General features: G+C 37.8%; 1 protein-coding gene across 50 annotated transcripts in view; it reads right to left on the minus strand.

Annotated features, from left to right (window-relative positions):
- Positions 1–21085, minus strand: part of FAM76B (family with sequence similarity 76 member B) — a 330098-nt gene that overhangs the window by 295954 nt on the left and 13059 nt on the right. For 21 of the 50 annotated variants that reach the window (XR_011390208.1, XR_011390214.1, XR_011390207.1 and 18 more), the window contains exons 9-14: positions 20311–20412; positions 15102–15147; positions 12764–12901; positions 11927–12013; positions 7691–7745; positions 5902–5984 (exon numbers count right to left, since the gene is read on the minus strand). Coding sequence is in view for 6 of the 50 variants with exons in the window: in XM_051820436.2 (XP_051676396.1) it covers positions 12822–12901; positions 15102–15147; positions 20311–20412 (228 nt within the window). In the remaining 44 variants the exon portion in view is untranslated. Of the gene's footprint in view, positions 1–5901; positions 5985–7690; positions 7746–8413; positions 8611–9324; positions 12014–12547; positions 15148–20310; positions 20413–21085 lie in introns of those variants that run through there. The other 29 variants (XR_011390209.1, XR_011390218.1, XR_011390216.1 and 26 more) reach the window with 16 other exon arrangements.

Raw genomic sequence — 21085 nt, forward strand, 5'->3', positions numbered from 1 at the left:
TATTGGATGGTTGGTTTGGATATTAAAAATACAAAAAGAAAAAGCACTTGTACTGATGGCCAGAAAACTCATGCTACTTATTAGCACAGCAAAATTGTTTTCAAAATGCAAATATAGGAAAGCAACTTTTATAAACATGATCTTATTTGATCCTCACAGTCCTGGGGATTGACAGTTACAGCAGTATTACTATGACACTTTAAAAAGAAGAAGCTAAAGTGAAAAAAGCAATTCTTTCCAAGGTTTGTTTGGCTCCACATCTCCCATTTGTTTACCTATAACACAAGAGTTTGATTCAAGTGTAGTGAAAGCTCAGCTCAAAGATAACCCTCTTCTTTATTTGAAAGAGACAAATAATTAAAAAGTAATGATATCAAGAACTTTTAGCTACAGCAGTGTCCTTTCCTATTCGGCCATACATTTGTCTTTACAGGAAATAACAACAGCCAATATACTGAGCACTTACCTTGTACAAGCTATGGGATTATCATGCCTTGTTTATTTATTTTTGACAGGCAAAGTGGACAGTGTGAGACAGAGAGACAGAGACAGAGAGAAAGGTCTTCCTTTTTCCGTTGGTTCATCCCCCAATGGCGCGTTGCGGCCGGCGCACCACGCTGATCCGAAGCCAGGAGCCAGGTGCTTCTCCTGGTCTCCCATGCAGGTGCAGGGCCCAAGGACTTGGGCCGTCCTCCACTGCACTCCCTGGCCACAGCAGAGAGCTGGCCTGGAAGAGGAGCAACCAGGACAGAATCTGGCGCCCCGACCGGGACTAGAACCCGGTGTGCCGGCACCGCAGGCAGAGGAGTAGCCTAGTGAGCTGCGGCACAAGCCATGTTTATTCATTTTTAAGGATTTATTTATTTGGAAAGTCAGAGTTACACACAGAGAGGGAGAGATCGTTCATCCACTGATTTACTCCCCAGATGGCCACAATGGCCAGCACTGGGCCAGGCTGAAGACAGCAGTCAGAAGCTTCATCCGAGGCTCTCATGACTCAACACTTGGACCATCTTCCACTGATTTTTCCAGACCATTAACAGGGAGCTGGATGAGAAGAAGAGCAGCTGCCTCAAATAAGCACCAATGAGGGATGCTGGCATTGCACTATGCCACAACGCCAGCTCCCTACACAACCATGTCATTTACCTCCATATTAACAATGAGAAAACTGAGGCTCACAGAGGTTAGGTAACTTGCCCAGTGTAATTCAGCCAGAAAATGGCAGAGTCTGAGTTTGAACTAGGATCTAAGTAGAAGTTTCTACATATACCAATCACCTTTTGTGATTTCTGTATACAACCTTCTCTGAAGTCTGATGTCTGGTGTTTGTCCTTGAGTTAAGGAAAAAATAAATTCTTTCCAGCAGTTACCAGATAAGAATGCCAGAAAATGTTATGGTTTTTTGGAAACTTTTCCTCAAAAAATCATTTAAGTTTTTAAGCTTTAGTGATCAGGAGAAATTACTCTCCTGAATTACTCTTTTCCTGGCAATTCAGAATGCATGAGCTGAGACTGGCGCTGTGGCTCACTTGGTTAATCCTCCACCTGCGGTGCCAGCATCCCATATGGGCGCTGGGTTCTAGTCCCGGTTGCTCCTCTTCCAGTCCAGCTCTCTGCTGTGGCCTGGGAGGGCAGTGGAGGATGGCCCAAGTGCTTGGGCCCCTGCACCTGCATGGGAGACGAGGAGGAAGCACCTGGCTCCTGGCTGTGGATCAGCATAGCTCCAGCCGTAGTGGCTATTTGCGGGGTGAACCAACGGAAGGAAGACCTTTCTCTCTGTCTCACTGATTAACTCTATCTGTCAAAAAAAAAAAAAAAAAAAAAAAAGGAATGCATGAGCTATTATTCTACTTTCACATTATATATACTTGCTGAAATTTATGATTATTACTATTGTTATTTTAATTGTACAATTATCTTTACTTACATAAAGCAGAGGTATTTTGTCTAAAAATACAAAGCCCCAGGGACCAGCACTGTGGCATAGCAGCTAAAGCCACCACCTGCAGTGCCCGCATCCCATATGGGCACCCATTTGAATCCTAGCTGCTCCACTTCCTATCCAGCTCTCTGCCTTGGCCTGGGAAAGCAGCAGAAGATGGCCCAAGTTCATGGGCCCCTGCACCCATGTGGGAGACCCGGAAGAAACTCCTGGCTCCTGACTTCGGATCGGCACAGCTCCAGCCCTTGCAGCCATTTGGGGAGTGAACCAGCAGATGGATGACCTCTCTCTCTCTCTGTGTAACTGTGACTTTCAAGTAAAATAAATAAATCTTAAAAAAAGCTCTGAACATTAGTCCATTTTCAAAAATATAGATCCACCTAATTTTGTATATATGTATAAATGCAACAATATTCATGCTAGACTGTTATACCACAATCCTTGTTTTTGCCTTCCCTTTTTCTCCAGCTACTCCATATTAGTTGACATGTTTTTCTTCCCATAGTTACTCTCAAAATATAGCTTTTTTCCATCTTCTTATTACTTGTTTGATCGAGCTGTTTTTAGCACAGCTTTTCCATGATATTTTCAAAGTTCCACACTTTTTCATTTCACAAAAGGCTATCTTCCCTTTCCTGTGCTTACAGAACACCTATATTTTCCTACTTTATCATGAAGATATGATACCATCGATTTTTCTCACTCCAGGGGTTCTAGGTTTTCCATTATCTACCTCATTCAAGTAAGCTCAAATGCGTATTTTTAAATATCAGCACACTTCATAAAGTGCACAAAAGATAGAATTAAAAGAAAGTACTACTACAAAATGGCTTTCCCCTATGGATGTGGTAAATGTTGCAGTTGATTCCTTCTCTTCTAAGAGGACTGGCTGTGGCAAATTTGGATGCTTTTGCAAGTTCTTTCGACATCTCCAAGCCATTGGGAATTTTGTACTTCCACAACAAGGGCAAGACATTTTTGTGACTCACTGGTCCCTGAAAAGCTGGTGTTTTTTTTTTGTTTGTTTTGTTTTGTTTTTTACAGTTCAATAAAGGTTTTCTTCTGGAATTAACTCACTGCTCATCTCTCACCCACCCAAAGTAATCCTTCTGGGCAAAACTTCAACAACTCTAAGCTGACACTATCACATCTCCTATCACTGGAAACACCACTCACACACCCTGTGCCCATTCATCTCTGAGGATGGAAGACAATCTTGATGCAACAGCATTTCCTTTGTTTGTGCCATGGGAGAAGTTGGTCAGCCCTTCCCATCAGGGTTTAGATTTTCCAAGGCAGTTGGACATGTTATCCTAATACAAGGAAGATCTTCTCTTCTGTTGGAAGAAAAACCCTCAATCTATATTATTGGGTGAAGTGGAAGAATTTACAATGTGGCGCTCTCCAAATAATCTTCTAGGCACCACTGTCCACCATTTTAGGTCCTGGATGTTGGTGAGGAGTTTAAGAATTGTGTCTTTACCCAAAGGAAAGACTAAATATCGACAAAAGTCCTTTTTTCCCTCTATTCTATACACCTACTCAGATATTTATAGGCTAGGAAGACGATCACCTCACTGACAGCAGATGATCAGGAATTGTGGGCCATGCTGGTAACCACAGAAGCAGGAAATTGATGACATCAGAAACCTGCCTTGTGGCTTGTTTGTTCCCTGATGCTATGTTGCAGAAACTTACAAGGTGATTTGCATTCCTCGAGAGGTACTTAGAAACGATATCTAGAAGTGCCTGAATTATTGAGGGCATTTAAAAACCATCAGCTTATGTTGATAAAATATATACTATAGAACAATGATGCAAATAATAATGCAGATTTAATTATCTATGACATGTACTACTACTGCATACTATATATTTATATATTTACCATTAGTTTTGACTATAAAAAGTACCCAGCTGAACGATGGTTATGTCACAATCTCAGACTTGCAGAAAGTCATTTCAACACAAATAAAAGTGGGATGTAGTAATTATGTTGACTTCTGAGGTTTATTCATTTGTATTTGAGCTCCACTTTTCCAAATATCCCACCTTTCCTTCAGCTGCTTCCTAGGTTTCTTGGGTTACTGCCTCACACCATTCCTCCCATAACTATTTCAAGTTTCATTCATTACTATTCAGGAAATTTTTGACATGTACACTGAATAAGGTGCAACATTCCAGGTTTACTATTTAGAATGTTAATGCATGTAAACTATTTGACCCAGTGCCTCAATAGTATCAGCCATTCACTCAAAAAAAAAAAAAAAAAAGTTTCTCTATGAATCCAACAAAGAAAATTCACAGACTTTTTCCTGGCTAGAAGCAGTTTGGTTGCCCGGCACATGGGCAAGAGAAAAACAATTTTTCTAGCTGTACTAAAAATATACAAAGAGGTTCCCAACAAAAGCTGAGTTGCTCAGCCTATATGAGTTCCTGATATTCCAGTAGATACTGCCCCAAGAATAGTAAGTAGGGGAGACCTAATAATCCCCTTAAAGGAAAATCCATGTCATAAGAATTGTGCAAAAGTGAGGAAAATATAGAAAGAAATGATCATTTAGGCAGCACCCAATACATGCAATGCCTTGATTCCAACCACACCACTTCCAGCCCCTGTGGTTCCTCCTAACCTAGGTCATTATGTATGGCAGAACATGTGGTGTGCTGTACAACTCCAAGCCTCCAAGGTGCATCGACATAGAAAAGGTCCATAATGTAGTGTCCATGTCAAGTCTCTCTAGTAGACAATGACTTAGTTGGAGACAGTGGGCTTCTGACTTAAGATTATAAATCTCCTAACCCATAGTAGATGGAGTGCAGGAGCTCCCTTCCTGGTAAATGAAGGAGGGGCAAATAAATGTACCAGTGCATCAGTAGGAGTAGCTTTAGAAGGAAAGAAGTGTGTACACAAATTGAATACAATTTTAAGGCAATTCTTTGTAAAATAGACTTCAGAATTAAAAAACAATCCATCCAAACACAAAATTACATTTTAAAATTCACTTTTTTGAGCTAATCCCTCAACTGAATTAGAAAAAAAAGGTATACACTGGAACTGTAAAAATCAACTGCTTCTGAAAAGGGGTTACCATATGTAACAAAACCATCTAACACTGCACAAAAAATGAAAATGCTTCCTGAGATTATTTAGTAGTGAAACTCTCCCCCTAGTGGAATGAAGTAGGAATTTTAAGAAAAAGGATGAAATCTTAGAATTTAGGATTTACAGAATTAGAGAAGAAAGATTAGCTGCTTCACTAATGGGTCAGATAAGCTACAATTCAGTATGAAATCCTGCCTTAAATTCAAGGTCTTTTAGGTCTCTGTAAGAGCTGAAATGTAAAACCATTTTAGTGTTTTGATTAGAATAGGTGATAAGGTCTGAATGTACCCATGTGGGAGACACAGAAGAAGCTACTGGCTCCTGGATTTGGATCAGCTCAACTCCAACCATTGCAGTCATTTAGGGAGTAAACCAGCAGATAGAAGACCTCTCTCTGTCTCTACCTCTCTGTAACTCTGTCGTTCAAATAAATAAAATCAATCTTAAAAAAAAAGAAAGTGTGGTCTTGGAGTGGTTGGGGTATTTGGCACAGCAGTTAAGACATCCAACTAGAATGTTCAAATCCCATGGCAGAATCCCTCAGCTGGAGTCTCTGCTCTATTCCAATCCAGCTTCCTATTAATGCTCACCCCGGGACCAGCAGGTAATAATGACTCAGGTATGTAAATCCCTGACATCCATCTTGTGGACCCAAAGTGAGTTTCAGGCTACTGGCTACAGGCTGGCAAGCTACTGTGAGCATTTGGGGAGTGAACCAGTGGGTAAAAGACAATTCTCTCCTTCTCTTTCTCTCTGCCTTTCAAATCAACCAACCAACCAACCAACCAACAAGTGCAGACTTAAGAGTGGCAATGGTGACTATGGGGGCCTAAAACATCTGGGACCCTACCTGGACTGTGAAGACACACTGCAGTCAGTTTCACACATTCTGCCTTTTCAACAAATGCTGAGATCCAGAAATATCTGCTGTACCTTAAGAGGGAGCAAGTTTTACATCTTAGGGCCACTATAGCAAAAATGACTAAGGAATCCGTTGTCTAAATGATTAAGAACTCTGGTTTAGCTCTCTCTATATACCAATAACACAGTGTAGATATGGGGGGAAAGGGTGTTAAGGTGGGAATCCCCTTAAATAACCAAGTCTGTATCACCAGGTCTCCTTTGATTTTTCATGATTGACAACCACACATAAATCTGTCTTATTTAAACCTGATTGAATGCATTACTCACCCCATGAGAAAAAGCTTAAAACCTGAAACCAAGCAAGGCTTACAAAACAGTCAACTCATAATGCTTCTGGGTTTAAATCTTCATTTAAGACTTGCTGAATAAATTCCAACTTTGATTCTCCAGCCAGATGCTATTTAAATTGACACAGGAGATAACTCATACTTGCCTTAACTTCAACATATGTCAGGTTTTTATTTGTTTCATGTATTGGGATTCCAACAAAACCTGAATTGCTCAGCCTATATGAGTTCCTGATATTCCAGTAGATACTGACCCCAAGAATAATAAGTAGTAATAATAATAAAAACAAAATTGGTCCCATGGTTGAAAACTACAATAACCAATCCTAATATTCTATGGACATCAAATGCATCAAGAGCCATACTTGCAAGGGGGGAAAGACACAGCCCACACATAACCTTTACATTTTTTATTATTAAATAAAACATTACCTTACTATAAATCTGCGCATTAGATTATGTAAAGTGCTTTGTATTTAATAGTTTACCTGAAGTAATGCTTATAAGCAACTCTATAAATTACACCAATGAAGAAACCAAAACTAAAACATTAAAAAAGTATACCCCAAAGGCTGGCACCACGGCTCACTAGGCTAATCCTCCGCCTTGCGGCGCCCCCACACCGGGTTCTAGTCCCGGTCGGGGCGCCGGACTCTGTCCCGGTTGCCCCTCTTCCAGGCCAGCTCTCTGCTGTGGCCAGGGAGTGCAGTGGAGGGTGGCCCAAGTACTTGAGCCCTGCACCCCATGGGAGACCAGGATAAGTACCTGGCTCCTGCCATCGGATCAGCGCAGTGCGCCGGCCGCAGCGGCCATTGGAGGGTGAACCAAGGGCAAAGGAAGACCTTTCTCTGTCTCTCTCTCACTGTCCACTCTGCCTGTCAAAAAAAAAAAAAAATATATATATATATATATATACACACACACACACCCCAAGACTTCTAGCTAGCAAACAGTAGAACTGGATTTGCAACTGAGACTCCAAAAATAATAGATGCAAATATTAGGCTAATAGTAGGCTAAATAAATAATGGCTGTAAATATTAGGCTAAGATTACAAATAGTTTTGTTTTTTAATGTAGTGATTGCTTTTGTTGGGAAGGACAGTAAGAGAGAGAAAACACGGAAACAGGAAACAAAATTACATTGTGGCAGGATAATAAATGTTTCTCAAAGATAATGTTGAAAGAAAAATTAAAAAAAAAAAAAAACAGAAACATGAATATCCCTAGGTAGAAGCAATCTAAGTGGCCTTTTTTTCTTACTTCTTTTTTCCCCCATACTTTCCATATTTTTGTCAGTGAATATGTACTGTTTAGAGTGAGGGTAGTTTCTCAATGGTGATGGTGGGATTACTTTTCATCACAAAAAACCTGAAACTCACACAAACACAGTATAGTATGGCATAGGACAGTGAATCACACCACTCACTTTCAAAATTAACAGCTCACATTCCTGTTTCATTTATATTCACATTTATCTCCTCCTGTAATATTAAACCATACAATCTCATTATATCTTGGTGTCTATAAAAGGACCCTTAAAATATTAAATATAGCCACAAAACTATTATCATATCTGACAATATTGCAGTAATTCCTTAATATCACTGCAGAACCTGTGTTCCAATTTCCAGCTAAAAAATGTTTACAGTTTAAGTTCCAAACCAATTCTACACATTGTGATCAGTTAGTCCTTAAATATCTCTTATTCTAGATTCTCTCCACATTCCTTTTATTCCCCCCTTACAACTTCCTGAAGCAGCTGAGCTGTTACCTTGACAGATTTTTGAGTTTGATTTAAGCAACTGTATCCTTTTGCTGTTGATCTCCATGATCTTCAGTCGTCTCTACTTCCTGTTAATGATTGGATGTTTGACCAGATAAAAGTTTGACTCTTCTTGGCAAAACTACTTCATAGGTAGCAGTGTATTCCCCCACCAGAAAGCACTTGATTAAGAATGCCTCCTCATACAGGCCAACATTGTGGCCTAGCAGATAAAGCCACTACCTGCGACACCAGCATCCCTTATAGGTCTGAGCTGCTCCACTTCTGAACCAACTCTCTTCTAATAGCCTGGGAAAAGCAGGGGCCCCCACAACCACATGGGAGACCTGGAAGAAACTCCCGATTCCTGGCTTCGGCCTGGTTGGATCATCTGGGGAGTGAGGCGCAGATAGATGGAAGATCTTGCTCTGTCTCTCCCTCTCTCTTTTGCAGCTCTTTCAAATAATCTTTAAAAAGTCTCTTCATGTACTTTTAGTAGCTGTTTATTGGCCAATACTTATCTCCATTAGAAATTGCAAAATAATGCATTGTAATTTTGTCATTCTTTTTTTCTAAGTGAAATGCTGTTTTAAAAAGAAACACCTCATTTACTACTTAATTACCCAGTGGTATAGTTCTAAAGTTTTCACAAGAAATACTTTTTATTCATGTTTTTAAAATAATGAGGTAGTTCACTAGCATCCTCCAGTGGTGACCAATTAGCACTTTGATTTTGTATGATCTGTTCATCTCTTTACACAGTAACATCTTAAATTTACTACTAAATCACTTTCATTACTTCAATTCATTGCAATTCTTTTCTATGATGATGTTCAATTAGCTCACCAGTCCTTTTGAGAGGACTTGGTAGCTTTGGTGCTTTTCATATGTTGCAGGTTTATCTTATACATTTTCTGAATATGTCTAACTTTTTCTTTTTTTTTTTTTTTTTTTTTTTTTTTGACAGGCAGAGTGGACAGTGAGAGAGAGAGACAGAGAGAGAAAGGTCTTCCTTTTGCCGTTGGTTCACCCTCCAATGGCCGCCGCTGCAGCCGGCGCACCGCGCTGATCCTGGCAGGAGCCAGGAGCCAGGTGCTTTTCCTGGTCTCCCATGGGGTGCAGGGCCCAAGCACCTGGGCCATCCTCCACTGCACTCCCTGGCCATAGCAGAGAGCTGGCCTGGAAGAGGGGCAACCGGGACAGAATCCGGCGCCCCAACCGGGACTAGAACCCGGTGTGCCGGCGCCGCAAGGTGGAGGATTAGCCTATTGAGCCACGGCGCCGGCCCTATGTCTAACTTTTTCTTAAATAAATTACCCTGGGTTTATAATTCTAAATAAGACCAGACTTGAACTTTTATCCCTTTTGTCTCAAGAATCTCAATATTAAGCAACAAATGGAATTAAAATATCACATACTTAATTGACTTCTCCCATATTTTATCTCACAATCTTAGACTAACAATATCAACACTGCCACCAACAAGATTAGTTAACAGTTTACAATTTTTTTTGCAATTTGCTTTTTCCCTACAGCACAGCCCATAGGGAGGTACAAATTAATGCACTTTACCTTAGTTCTTCTCTAATGGTTATGGCACCAACTGGTTACACATTTAAGTAAATTTATTTTTTCAGAGGTGGTTTTACAGTTTTGTAAAAGAAACTTATTAAGACCCCCAAAGTCAATCAACAAGCATGATTTATTCAAAGTCTAGTTTCTAACACTGTTTCCTTTAATCTATTTCCTCTCATTCTTCCTCAGTAGCAACCACATTTAAAATTGTTAGAGGCCAGCACTGTGGTGTAGGTAGGCTAAACCTCCACCTGAGGCATCAGTTCGTGTCCTGGCTGCTCCTCTTCTGATCCAGTTCTCTGCTTACGGCCTGGGAAAGCAGCAGAGGATGGCCCAAGTGCTTGGGCCCCTTGCACCCAATGTGGGAAATCTGGAAGAAGCTCCTGGCTTCTGATCAGCCCAGCTCATTGTGGCCATTTGGGGAGTGAACCAGGAAATTGAAGATCGTTCTGTCTCTTCTATCTGTAATTCTGCCTCTCAAATAATCTTTTAAAAAAATTATGGTTAAACCTTCAATTTTTAAAAAAATAGGCAGAAAGCCAGCGCCACGGCTCACTAGACTAATCCTCCGCCTGCGGCACCGGCACCCTGGGTTCTAGTCCCGGGTCGGGTGCCGGTTCTGTCCTGGTTGCTCCTCTTCCAGTCCAGCTCTCTGCTGTGGCCCAAGTGCTTGGGCCCTGCACCCGCTTGGGAGACCAGGAGGAAGCACCTGGCTCCTGATTTTGCATCGGCGCAGTGTGCCAGCTGTAGCAGCCATTTGAGGGATGAACCAACAGACCAAGACCTTTCTCTCTGTCTCTCTCTCACTGTCTTAACTCTTTCAAAATAAAAAGAAAAAAAAAAAAAAAAAAGGCAGAACATGTATATGTAGTCCTACCCTGGTGAATATACCATCATTATTTACCAAAGTCTTGATTTTGACTGTTAGCTGATTTTTACTATTAGAAATAATTTTGCCAAAGCTTTATGCAAACATCTTAAAATTTTTTGTAAGTGTTATATTTAGGGCAGATTCCTAGAACTGGATTGCTAGGGTCAAAGCATAAATGCATTCATAATTCTGCTAGCTATTAACAAAACTTACCTTTAGTGGGACAATTTTGCAATGACCATCAGGAATACCTGAGATTATGTTTTCCCACCTTGTCAACAAAGTGTGTGGTATTTTTCTGGTTTGTAAACAAGAAATGGTTAACTCCAATACTTTTTTCATTTTCCTTATTATGAGGTTGTCACTTCATGAGGTTAAGAATTATTTGCATTCTTCCTATGAACTATCTTCATTCACCTAGATGGGCCAATTTTCTATAGGGTTGTTGGCCCTTTTCTTTTCTATTTTGGAAACCAGTCTTACTTTTTTAGTCAAAATTCAGTCTCCAATCCTTTCTAATCACAGAACTTCTTGAATATTTTTCTTGAGAAAGGGTGACTAGTGCTAAATATTCCAAGTGCAGATACACCAGCATTTTGTATGAGGAAAACATTGGGCAGCTCCCTGTCAATTAAAGAACAAATTCTGCACCTTGTTTCTCAAGTTATGGTTGAGAATTTTCCCTACCCTTAAGTCTGTCATTTCCAAATAACGATTCTAATTATCCTCAACCTCTTAAGTATGCCTGATGTGACTATATGCATACCTCCTCAAAACTGATTACCACTGGTGATGCAAACTGACTGCAAGACTCTTAAACAAACCATTTGGCTTCTGCTGTTTCCTTGGCTACAAGAATTGGAGAAAATGCTTCCTACAGTGCCAAACTATAGTCACTTGGTCTACATCACTTCCTTTTCAAAAATCTAGAGGTGCCTGCCCAAACTGCCATTAAAATGGGACTCCAAATTACCTTTTAAGTTCACACCTGTACTTTTTCCAAAATGTCAGCCAGCCATTATTCCTCAAGCTATTCTTTTTCCCTCTTGTTTTTTCTTAAAGCACTGATTCGCAAGGTATGCTAGAAGCATGAGCATTATCTAAGAACTTAGAAATGAAATTCTTGGGCTCTACTCCAAATGTATTGAATCAAAAATGGGGCAACACAAGGCAAACAATCCTGCTAGAAAATTGATACATGGTAAAATCTGACAAACTAATGACTTATGACTGTTGCCACAATTCTTAACATTGTCCTTGCTTAAAGCTATTAGCTTTTTATTACACTTTATAATATGAAAGTGTTGAGATTTCTCACCATGTACATTGTCTTCCCACCTAGTCTATAAAGTCCTTAAAGAACCATACTATATACGTTCTCCAAACTTAACTTTTATAATGCTTGATTTGCCCAACTTTTGCTTTGAGATAATAGCTGAAGTAGATAGACTTACATCTTTGCACTAAAATGGTCTGAATGAACAGAGTTTCTACTGTTTGGCCTGAGTTACTTCTCTCCATCCATGTTTTAGGATTTCATACTGGGGAAAGAGAAGAAAAGGTAGATGAAGTTTGTGGTGGACTCAATAAATATTTTCCCCAAGATGTCCATGCCCTATCCTTGTAACCCATGAAAATGTTACCTTATATGACAAAAGGGACTTCGCCAATTTGACTACTTTAAGAATTTGGAGAAATTATCTTATTCACCCAAGTGGCCCTCATCATGGCCTCATAAGAGTCTTATGAATAGGAAATATGACCACCAAGGAGAAGCCAGAAGAAAACAGAAGCAGACAGAGATATGAAGATGCTACTTTCCTCTCCTAGCTTTGAAGACAGTGCAAGCCTCAGTGAGTTCATAGGTACAAGCAGTAACCCTCTAGAAGCTGGAGAAGGTAAGGAAACAGATTCTCCCATACAGCCTCCAAAAGGAACCAGCCCTGTCAACACCCTGACCCAGTGGAACAGTTTCTATTTCTGACCTCCAGAACTGAAAAAGAATTAACTTTTGTTGTTTTTAAGTCACTAAGCTCGTGGCAATGGGTTATGGCAATAGGAATCTAATACAAAGCTTTTGACAAAAATTTTATTGTGAAATATTGTATTTAGAAAAAAGTACAAAATGTCAACAGTCAGATGTGTACAAGTACAGTATTTCATAGTCTATACATGTGAACAGTTTAACAGGTTCACTGTAGAATGCATATTTAGACCAATACAATCTAAAAAGGACTGCAATATTCACAGGCTATTAATAGATAAATAACTTGAGCCTAAATGACCCTCACCGTTAAATGCTAATTAATTGTGGAAAACAGGCTAAAAGCACGATACAGCACACCATAGTTATCTCCTTACAGGTCCACATTTAAAGGTTATCAGCTCATATGTCAATACACAACAGATCCAGGACTGGGACTCAATTACTAGTTAATACAATTGGAAAAAAAAAATTTAAGTTATCAAATAAGATCATAGATTAAGGAGAGGGTACTTAATTAGGACTAAATACTGTGAAGCCCCTAAAGGTTTTAGCTTTGGAATTTACAAAATTCAATTCTATAGATTGTTTTTCAATTTTAATGACAGCTTAAAGTGTGTGTCATGGGGGTGGGGATGCGGAAGCACACCTTTCTCTTCTAGCATCCCCAACAATGTATAACAACTATTACACAGTTTATTTTAAAACCATAATAACTACTCTGTGAATTGACAAATGGTTATGAAACCAGAATATAAAACATCAGAAATTTTAAAGAAAGGTAATGATTATCTTATGAATTTAGCAAATCCTGCATTAAAATCCATGTTAAGGCATTATCTACCATGGTTGAAAGTAATCAATTTAAGAAGATTGTTTCATGAAGATTTTATAAAAACAAAGTGGCTTGATTTTTCAAAATCTGACCAATTCAATCTTTTACTATCACTTAAAAATTGCTCTAGATATGTTTCCAATTTGGACAAAGAATTATTTGGTAGCACTTTATAATGAACAACTATAGGAACATCTATGGAAACACCGGTCATATTAAAAAAAAAAAAACTGTTACAATCATCATGTGTTTGTAAGAAAACCAATCTTTAATAACAGTCATAATCAATGCTTATCTAAAAATAAAAGTGATCAACTTAATAACAGCTTAGTTGAAACAAATTATCTTTGCCCATAAGTTCCAAAGAGAAGGAACCCTTTCACTCTTTACACTATTTTTAAAAATGTCTGAACTAAAACTAAGCAGAACATTTCCATTATAGGTAGAAAACCACTGGATCAGATCAGAGTCAGTCAGTAACTTCATATAATCTATCCCATACTATCTTTAGAGAAAATTTTAAAGACTTTGAGACAATTTAAATAGTGCCAGAATCTTAATTTATCTTAATTTATCGAAAGATAATCAGAAATTATAGTTTTTCCCAGATTTGCATTAAATTTACAAATTAAGTATGGTGTACATAAATATTAACTTAGACAATCACACACATAGGAAAAGCAGATATATGGATCATTGTAGAAACACATCAATTTTATAAAAAAATAAAGTAAAAACATGTAGCTCATAAAAATATGAACATGAAGCTGTAACATAAAAAATAAAATTACTCTATCAGAACAGAGTATTCTCTATGGAGGAAGTATTGACATCATTAAATGAATTTAATGGCCAAGAGCTTCCTTTCTCACACAGAAACAAACCACAAAATCACCTAAAACCTATACGCATTATCAGTTAGTTCTTAATGCAACCTCAAACACATTACTAGCAACTTTGATTCATTTTTGAAATAGGCTTCTGTATATATGCATTTATATACAAACATTTATTAAACATGATTTTAAAACAAACTATGTACAAAAGATCAGCATTCCTATAAATAAAAACATTAGGTGGCAAAAAGGCACTTGTAAGTAAAAATCTACAGTAGTTTTTACAAAACAAAAACACATTTGTACCTGGATACTGTACATTAAACATTGATTCCTATATCAATAATGAAAATGCTAGGTTACTAATGTTAATAACTTTTAAAAACATATTTACATATACTCTGAAGTTATTTAATAAAAGCACCATGATTTTCTCCTAAATTTTCATACTGATGCAAAGTAAAAACACAATTATTGAAAACCAGTGTTTACCATTTCCATTGTTTAAAAGTTTATTTATATATTGAAAACTGTTTTTCTGAAGTCAGCATAGTGTTAAACAGAAAGAAAAAAATAAAAAACAAACCCTGCTGCTTTGACATCTTAAAATCATACTTACTCTATTATTGCATGTTGTTTTTATAAAGAGCACTACTCATGCACCCCTTTATAACTATTTAATACTATTGCTGGCAAAAAAATTTCCTGGATATCAAAAAATTAAAAAGTTACTTCAAACCAGTTGAAGTTTTATTTGAATGTTTTACAACTTAAAAAATGCTGTAGTTCCCTTACAAAAGTGAACAGGAAACACACCAATTCATTTGGTGTGCAAAAATATTTTTCTACTACACACAATTTAAGGGCTTCACAGAATTTTTTTTTCAAATTTACATTATAAGCAGAAACAACACTAAACAAACTACTTTCTCAAGGAGATGTTAGTATGCTTCCACTTTTGTCAAATTTTTTACCCTTTGACAGTGCTGCAACCTGTTTGAGTAGTTCTCTGTTTTTGGCCTGTGAGAGACAAAAACATTCAAGATTTTAAAAGTTTGAAATATTGAGTCATGCTGAATTACCACTTAATTAGCATCCTTTTTTGTCTATAAAACCAAAGATTTCACTGAACCACTAACAGCTTTAATGAAAGAATCAGTATATTAGGTTCATCTAAACTGGATATACAGGAAGAAAATTCAAGATTATTAGCCAACTTTTTAAATATTAGCATTAAAAACTGTTAATCAAAGGTACAATAGTTACAAAAGAAGTCAATAAAGTGAATCCACTTAAATGGTGATATGGGAGGAATATTTCCCAGCATGTGCTCTTTTAAAAGGTTACCTCTGCAAAAAAATTTCATTACCTTGTCAACAGCACTCTTAATTTTTTTTAAGCACCCATTAGAACCACCTGTTCTGAGCTTATTTTTGATCTTTCAAATGATTATATTATAAAGTCTTCTGGCACTGGCTTTGGTGTGATCTGAGCAGTTTCATATAGTTATTTTAATTTTATGAAAACTTGATTTTTTTTGCAGATTTAAAATTTTACTTTGACAATATCTGAACTGAATCTGTACTTCATTATTAAATATCCCACCCATTACTAATCTTGTCCTTTAGTCATATGTGCCATGAGGACCTGACGTTTACTGAGGAAATATGTATGCAGGAACCTTCAGTTAAAGTTTTCATTTTTTTTAAGATTCATTTTTTATTTATCTGAAAGGCAGAGTTATGGAGAGGAGGATGGAGCAGATGGAGCAGAAGGGGAGAGAAGGGGAGAGAGGGGGAGAGGGATAGAGAGAGGGAGAGAGGGAGAGAGGGAGAGAGGGAAAGAGGGAGAGAGAGGGAGAGAGGGGGAGAGGGGGAGAGAAGGGGAGAGAGAGGGAAAGAGAAAGAAAATGAATCAATGAATATGAATCTGCCACCCGCCAATTAGCTTTCTCATGGCTACAACAGTTGAGGTTGGGTCAGGCCAAAGCCAGGAGCTTCTTCCAGGTCTCCCACGTTGAGTGCAGAGGGCCCAAGGATTTGGGCTATTTTCCATTGCCCTGCCAGTCGCATGAGCAGGGAGCTGGTTCGGAAGTAGAGCAGCCGGGTCTGGAGCCAGCACCCATGTGGGATGCTGGCATCATAGATAGAGAGGCCTAATTTGCTACGAGGCAATGCCAGTCCTATGTTCAAATTTGACTACCTTTGCCACCCACCCCATATAGTTTATTAACCATAGAAATTCAGATAATAAAGATTCTCTGTATATACAAGTGTATCATTGATCAATCACTGCTGAAGTCTGAGTCAAAATGGGGAGTGATGAAAATTGTTTGGAACTCAGTACTGTCTTAAAATAAAAATCCAAAGCTATTTTAGGGCTTAGGTTTGAAAACCATTTTCATACACATATTAAGATTTTCTGTTATCTATACAGACTTTTTTTTAAACTCAGTGCTTTATTTTATACTCTAATTTTAGTTTCGGTATGGCCTGATAGTATCTTGCCTTCTCTGTATGCTACCCTGAAGTGGTTTATGAAATATTAACATTTCCAAGGCTTTGTATTTCCACTTCTCCACCCTCCTCCTATGAAATTCTTCTCAATTAACACACATAAACTCCAAAATGAAAATTTTTTCAGTGCTATCTTACATGGATAAATCAAACTTTTTTTGTCCAGCTGCATGGTAATAGGGTTTCTCTCTTTAATGGTTATTAAATATCTAAGGTGGTAACACAAAGTTTCAAATACAAATTCAGTATCAATTTCAAATGTATATAAATCATAAGGAGCAAAAGATTTAAAATTTTCCCTTTAAGGTCAAACATTCTAAAAAATCTGTGAGCAGAAATCAAATGAAAATGCTTGGCAGTAAAAGGAACTCAAGTAGGACACTCACAATCAATTGCTTTATCACCAAGTTGCCACTCCTAATCAATGTTGTCTCAAACTTTTTGTTAGCTAAATACCATTTAATTTATAATGTGACAGATCCATTGGATATAAACAGGAAATTTAAGAAAGTTTTAAAACAAAGAGGCATAAAAGAGACTTTGTCTGCAAATTTGACTCAAAGAAAGTTCCATCAGATCTGTATGTATATTTACATGAAAATGTTTATCCTGATATACCTAATGATTAAAACGGTCTCCAAAATTTCCTTAGTTAACAGTGTCCATATTTTAAGTATGAAACACAAGAACTCAAACATTTCACCTTTAAAAAAGTTTCTAATACTTTAGCAGCTAATTTTCAATCTGTATTTCGTATTTATGCAACTGATTACATCATTAATGAATTTATGATAAATTATACAAGTCTTTAAGATAAACAATGCGTTAGTTGTTAATGGGACACAAGCCCAAGTTTGTTTTATTCTAACTGACGCACCTTAAAATGAATTTTTATATAATGTGATATTTAAATACATTAATTTTTTTTATCCTAAATTACTTCTTTATTATCTATCCTATAAAAGTCAATGAATTTATTTAAATACTTAAGTTAAAAATGTTTAGAAATACTGGCCTAAAGGGAAGAATATCTGGATTAGGAATTACACAGATCCTGTTTCAAATCCTGGATCTGCCACTTACCTGCTTATAACTCATAGCATACCTTCTCATTTCTAAAACAAACTCCACCACCCACCTCAAAATGAGTTGAAAGAACTAATCAAACATAGAAAACAATTCGCCTAACAGTTACTGAAACACAGTAAGCACGCAAATAGTTCCTTTCCCCCTTTTACTTACCTATGAAATGAATGGCAGATTTTTTTTTTTTTTAATTTGGTATTAGTGTTTGGGGTGTTTAGGAGAGTATTACAGATAATTTTTCTTGTGATATTCAGTGTTTATTCCCAGGTCTGAGAGTTAAAAAGTATTTCATAGCTTTTACAGCAAGATAAATTTTGTGATAAATGGTTCAATTCCTTATTACAGAAAGAAAAAGAATTAACTGTTTGTTCATCTCAGTAGAGACCACTACTAGCATGCTAGTGCTAAAGGGAGACTGACAGACTGTGTCTAGCAGCAACACAAAAGTGGTATGGCAACAAAGATGAAACAGAGAACCTGGATAACCTGGGCTGGTGGAAGCCAGCACAGGTGAAGGTATGGCAAAACCTGAATCAAATGATGTAAGTTTCTATGTAACTACTTATTAATTGTGTCACCAGCTTTATCTATAAAATGAGCCTAATATATAAGCCAGGGTTAATTTAAGTAGCAAGAAAGCACAAAGTTATGTTGAAAATGTCCAATTTCAATAAACAAGGTGCTCTTTTGAACAGTGGAAATTCTATGTTAAATCAAGCTTTGGTTACATCATTAAGTTACAGACTATCAGGGGAAGATTTTGTTCCAAGTATTCACTCAGCATTAAAAACTGAGTAAGGGGACGGGTGTTTAGCCTAGAGGTAAAGGTGTTGGCATCTGGGGCCAGGGTTGTGTTGTAGTGGGTAAAGTTTTTGCCGGCAACACCGGCATTTCATATATGTACCATTTCTTGTTCCAGCTGTTCTACTTCCGATCTAGCTCCCTGCTAATGGCATGGGAAGAACAACCAAAGATGGCCCAACTGCTGGGCCTCTGTCACCTGCATGGGAGACCTGGATGAAGCTCCTGGCTTTGGCCTGGCCCAACTCTGACCATTGCAGCCATTTGGGGAGTGAATCAGCAGATGAAGATCTGCCCCCCACCCCATCCCTGAGTTTCAAATAAATAAATAAATCTTTATAAAGAAGGAAAAAAAGATGCTGGCATCCAATATTGCTGTTCCTGGATCCAATGCTCAAGTCAACCTCCTTCCTCTAGCTTCCTGCTGATACAGACTCTGAGAGGCAGTAGTGAAGGTTCAATTAACTGGGTTTCTGCTACCTGACATGGGAAAGGACTGGATTGAGCTCCTGGCTTCCACAGTGCCATCAATCACTGTGGGCATTTGTGGGGTGAACCAGCAAATGAAACCTCTCTCTGTACCGCTCAAATAATTTTTTATAAATAGTACTAGCATACAAGCCTGATATATGATATGCATAATCTCCTAGCTCAGAAGGCAATGGGTATTTCCATAAATCACTGCTCACTCAATAAATTATTTGAATGCCTGCTGTGTCCCAGGTTCTATCTATGTGAGGTTCCTCTTAAAATTCTTTGTAATAGTAAAATTCTAAGTTAAGATCAGGCAATTTGTATGAGTATCTCAAATTCAAGCAGGTTCCTAAATCCTCCTCAATCTAAGCTAATTGCAAAGAAGCATGACAAACACAAATGCAGTAAGAACAAAATACCCCTTGAGGTTATGATGTTAGAAAATAAAACAAGACAGTATTAATTCCTTGCTTCTGTCTGAAGCTGTACTCTCGTATCAGTCCAAAGTCTATGTGCCACATCTTCACACTTTTAAAATTTAAAACTTGTTAACCTTAAAAACTGTTACTCAAGAATTCTACAAATATCACAATTTGTAAATCAGAGCAAAGAACATTAACTTAAATCTGTGAAACTTAGGTGAGAATAAACTTTAATAATTTGTATCCATGTTAATGTCTCTGCAGACATAAGGTGTTTCTGTGGTGACACTCAACTTTCCCATTCCATATTATATATATGTAAATGCTGCTTAATATATTTTGCATAATCCTGAGATTGAGGTAGATGATGAGCTATTGCTGTACAGCAGAGCCCTATTCAGCACTTTATAAACCCACAGTTCACAGGTTAGATCACATAATTATACGCATAATAAAATGTCCCCTGCTCAGGATCGCTAACAATTGGTTTTATTTGCTCACCTACTTTCCCATTATCTGGACAGAAACAGAAGAGCAATTGCTATGAAAGATGTTGCTTTCACCTTAGTTTCATGAATCCGATTTTTATATTTTCTTTTTAGTTCAACAATCAATTGAACACACGCCAATGATCTCCTCCTCTGAAAAGTTCATTTAAAATTTAGGAAACACTTTTCAGGATTAATGTACTGAATCACCTTTCAAGTGTTTTTAAACAAAAACTTTTAATGGGACATGATTATAATATATTACAAAGTCAAAATCAAAACTGAAAATGAACCAAATATGGACAATATATGGATACCAATAGCAATCCAAGTCATTGAATGCTATCACCTTAGTCCTGCTTGCCTAACATTTACATTTTAAATAGCATCATTTACCTGAAGTTGCTCCACAGTTTCTTTGTGAGCTTTTTCCATGCTGTTCATCTTTGTTCTCAAGTTTGATTCTTGGTATTGAAAATCAGCCTTTAGTTCAGTTAACTGAGAGATTAAAAAGAGAAGATATAGATTTATATACATGCATATATACTCAGAAGCATGTATAAATGCACACATACACACATTTATTCTTCACAATAAACCTATTCATCTTTTTTTTTTTTTTTTTTTTGGACAGGCAGAGTTGACAGAGAGAGACAGAGAGAAAGGTCTTCCTTTTGCCGTTGGTTTACCCTCCAATGGCCGCCACGGCCGGCAGCTGAGGCCAGAGCACCGCGCTGTTCCGATGGCAGGAGCCAGGTACTTCTCCTGGTCTCCCAAGCACTTGGGCCATCCTCCACTGTACTCCCTGGCCACAGCAGAGAGCTGGTCTGGAAAAGGGGCAACCGGGACAGAATTCCGGCGCCCCGACTGGGACTAGAACCCGGTGTGCCGGCGCCGCAAGGCCGAGGATTAGCCTAGTGAGCCGTGGCGCCGGCCAAACCTATTCATCTTAATAAAAGAATATATTCATAGTAGTTTTCTAACTTACTTAGAATTTGTCTTGTGATTTCTATGGCATAATAATATTGCTACTATAGTACAATCTTAATATTAAGGTACATAGAATCATCAGTAAAACTTTGCAGAAGTTGTTTTTGTTCTTAAAAGTGACTTCACTGGAAACAAAGTTTGGCAACTGGTATGCCAATAGAAAATGGGTAATACTTTAGCA

This window comes from Oryctolagus cuniculus, chromosome 1, assembly GCF_964237555.1.
Source record: "Oryctolagus cuniculus chromosome 1, mOryCun1.1, whole genome shotgun sequence".
NCBI lineage: Eukaryota > Metazoa > Chordata > Mammalia > Lagomorpha > Leporidae > Oryctolagus > Oryctolagus cuniculus.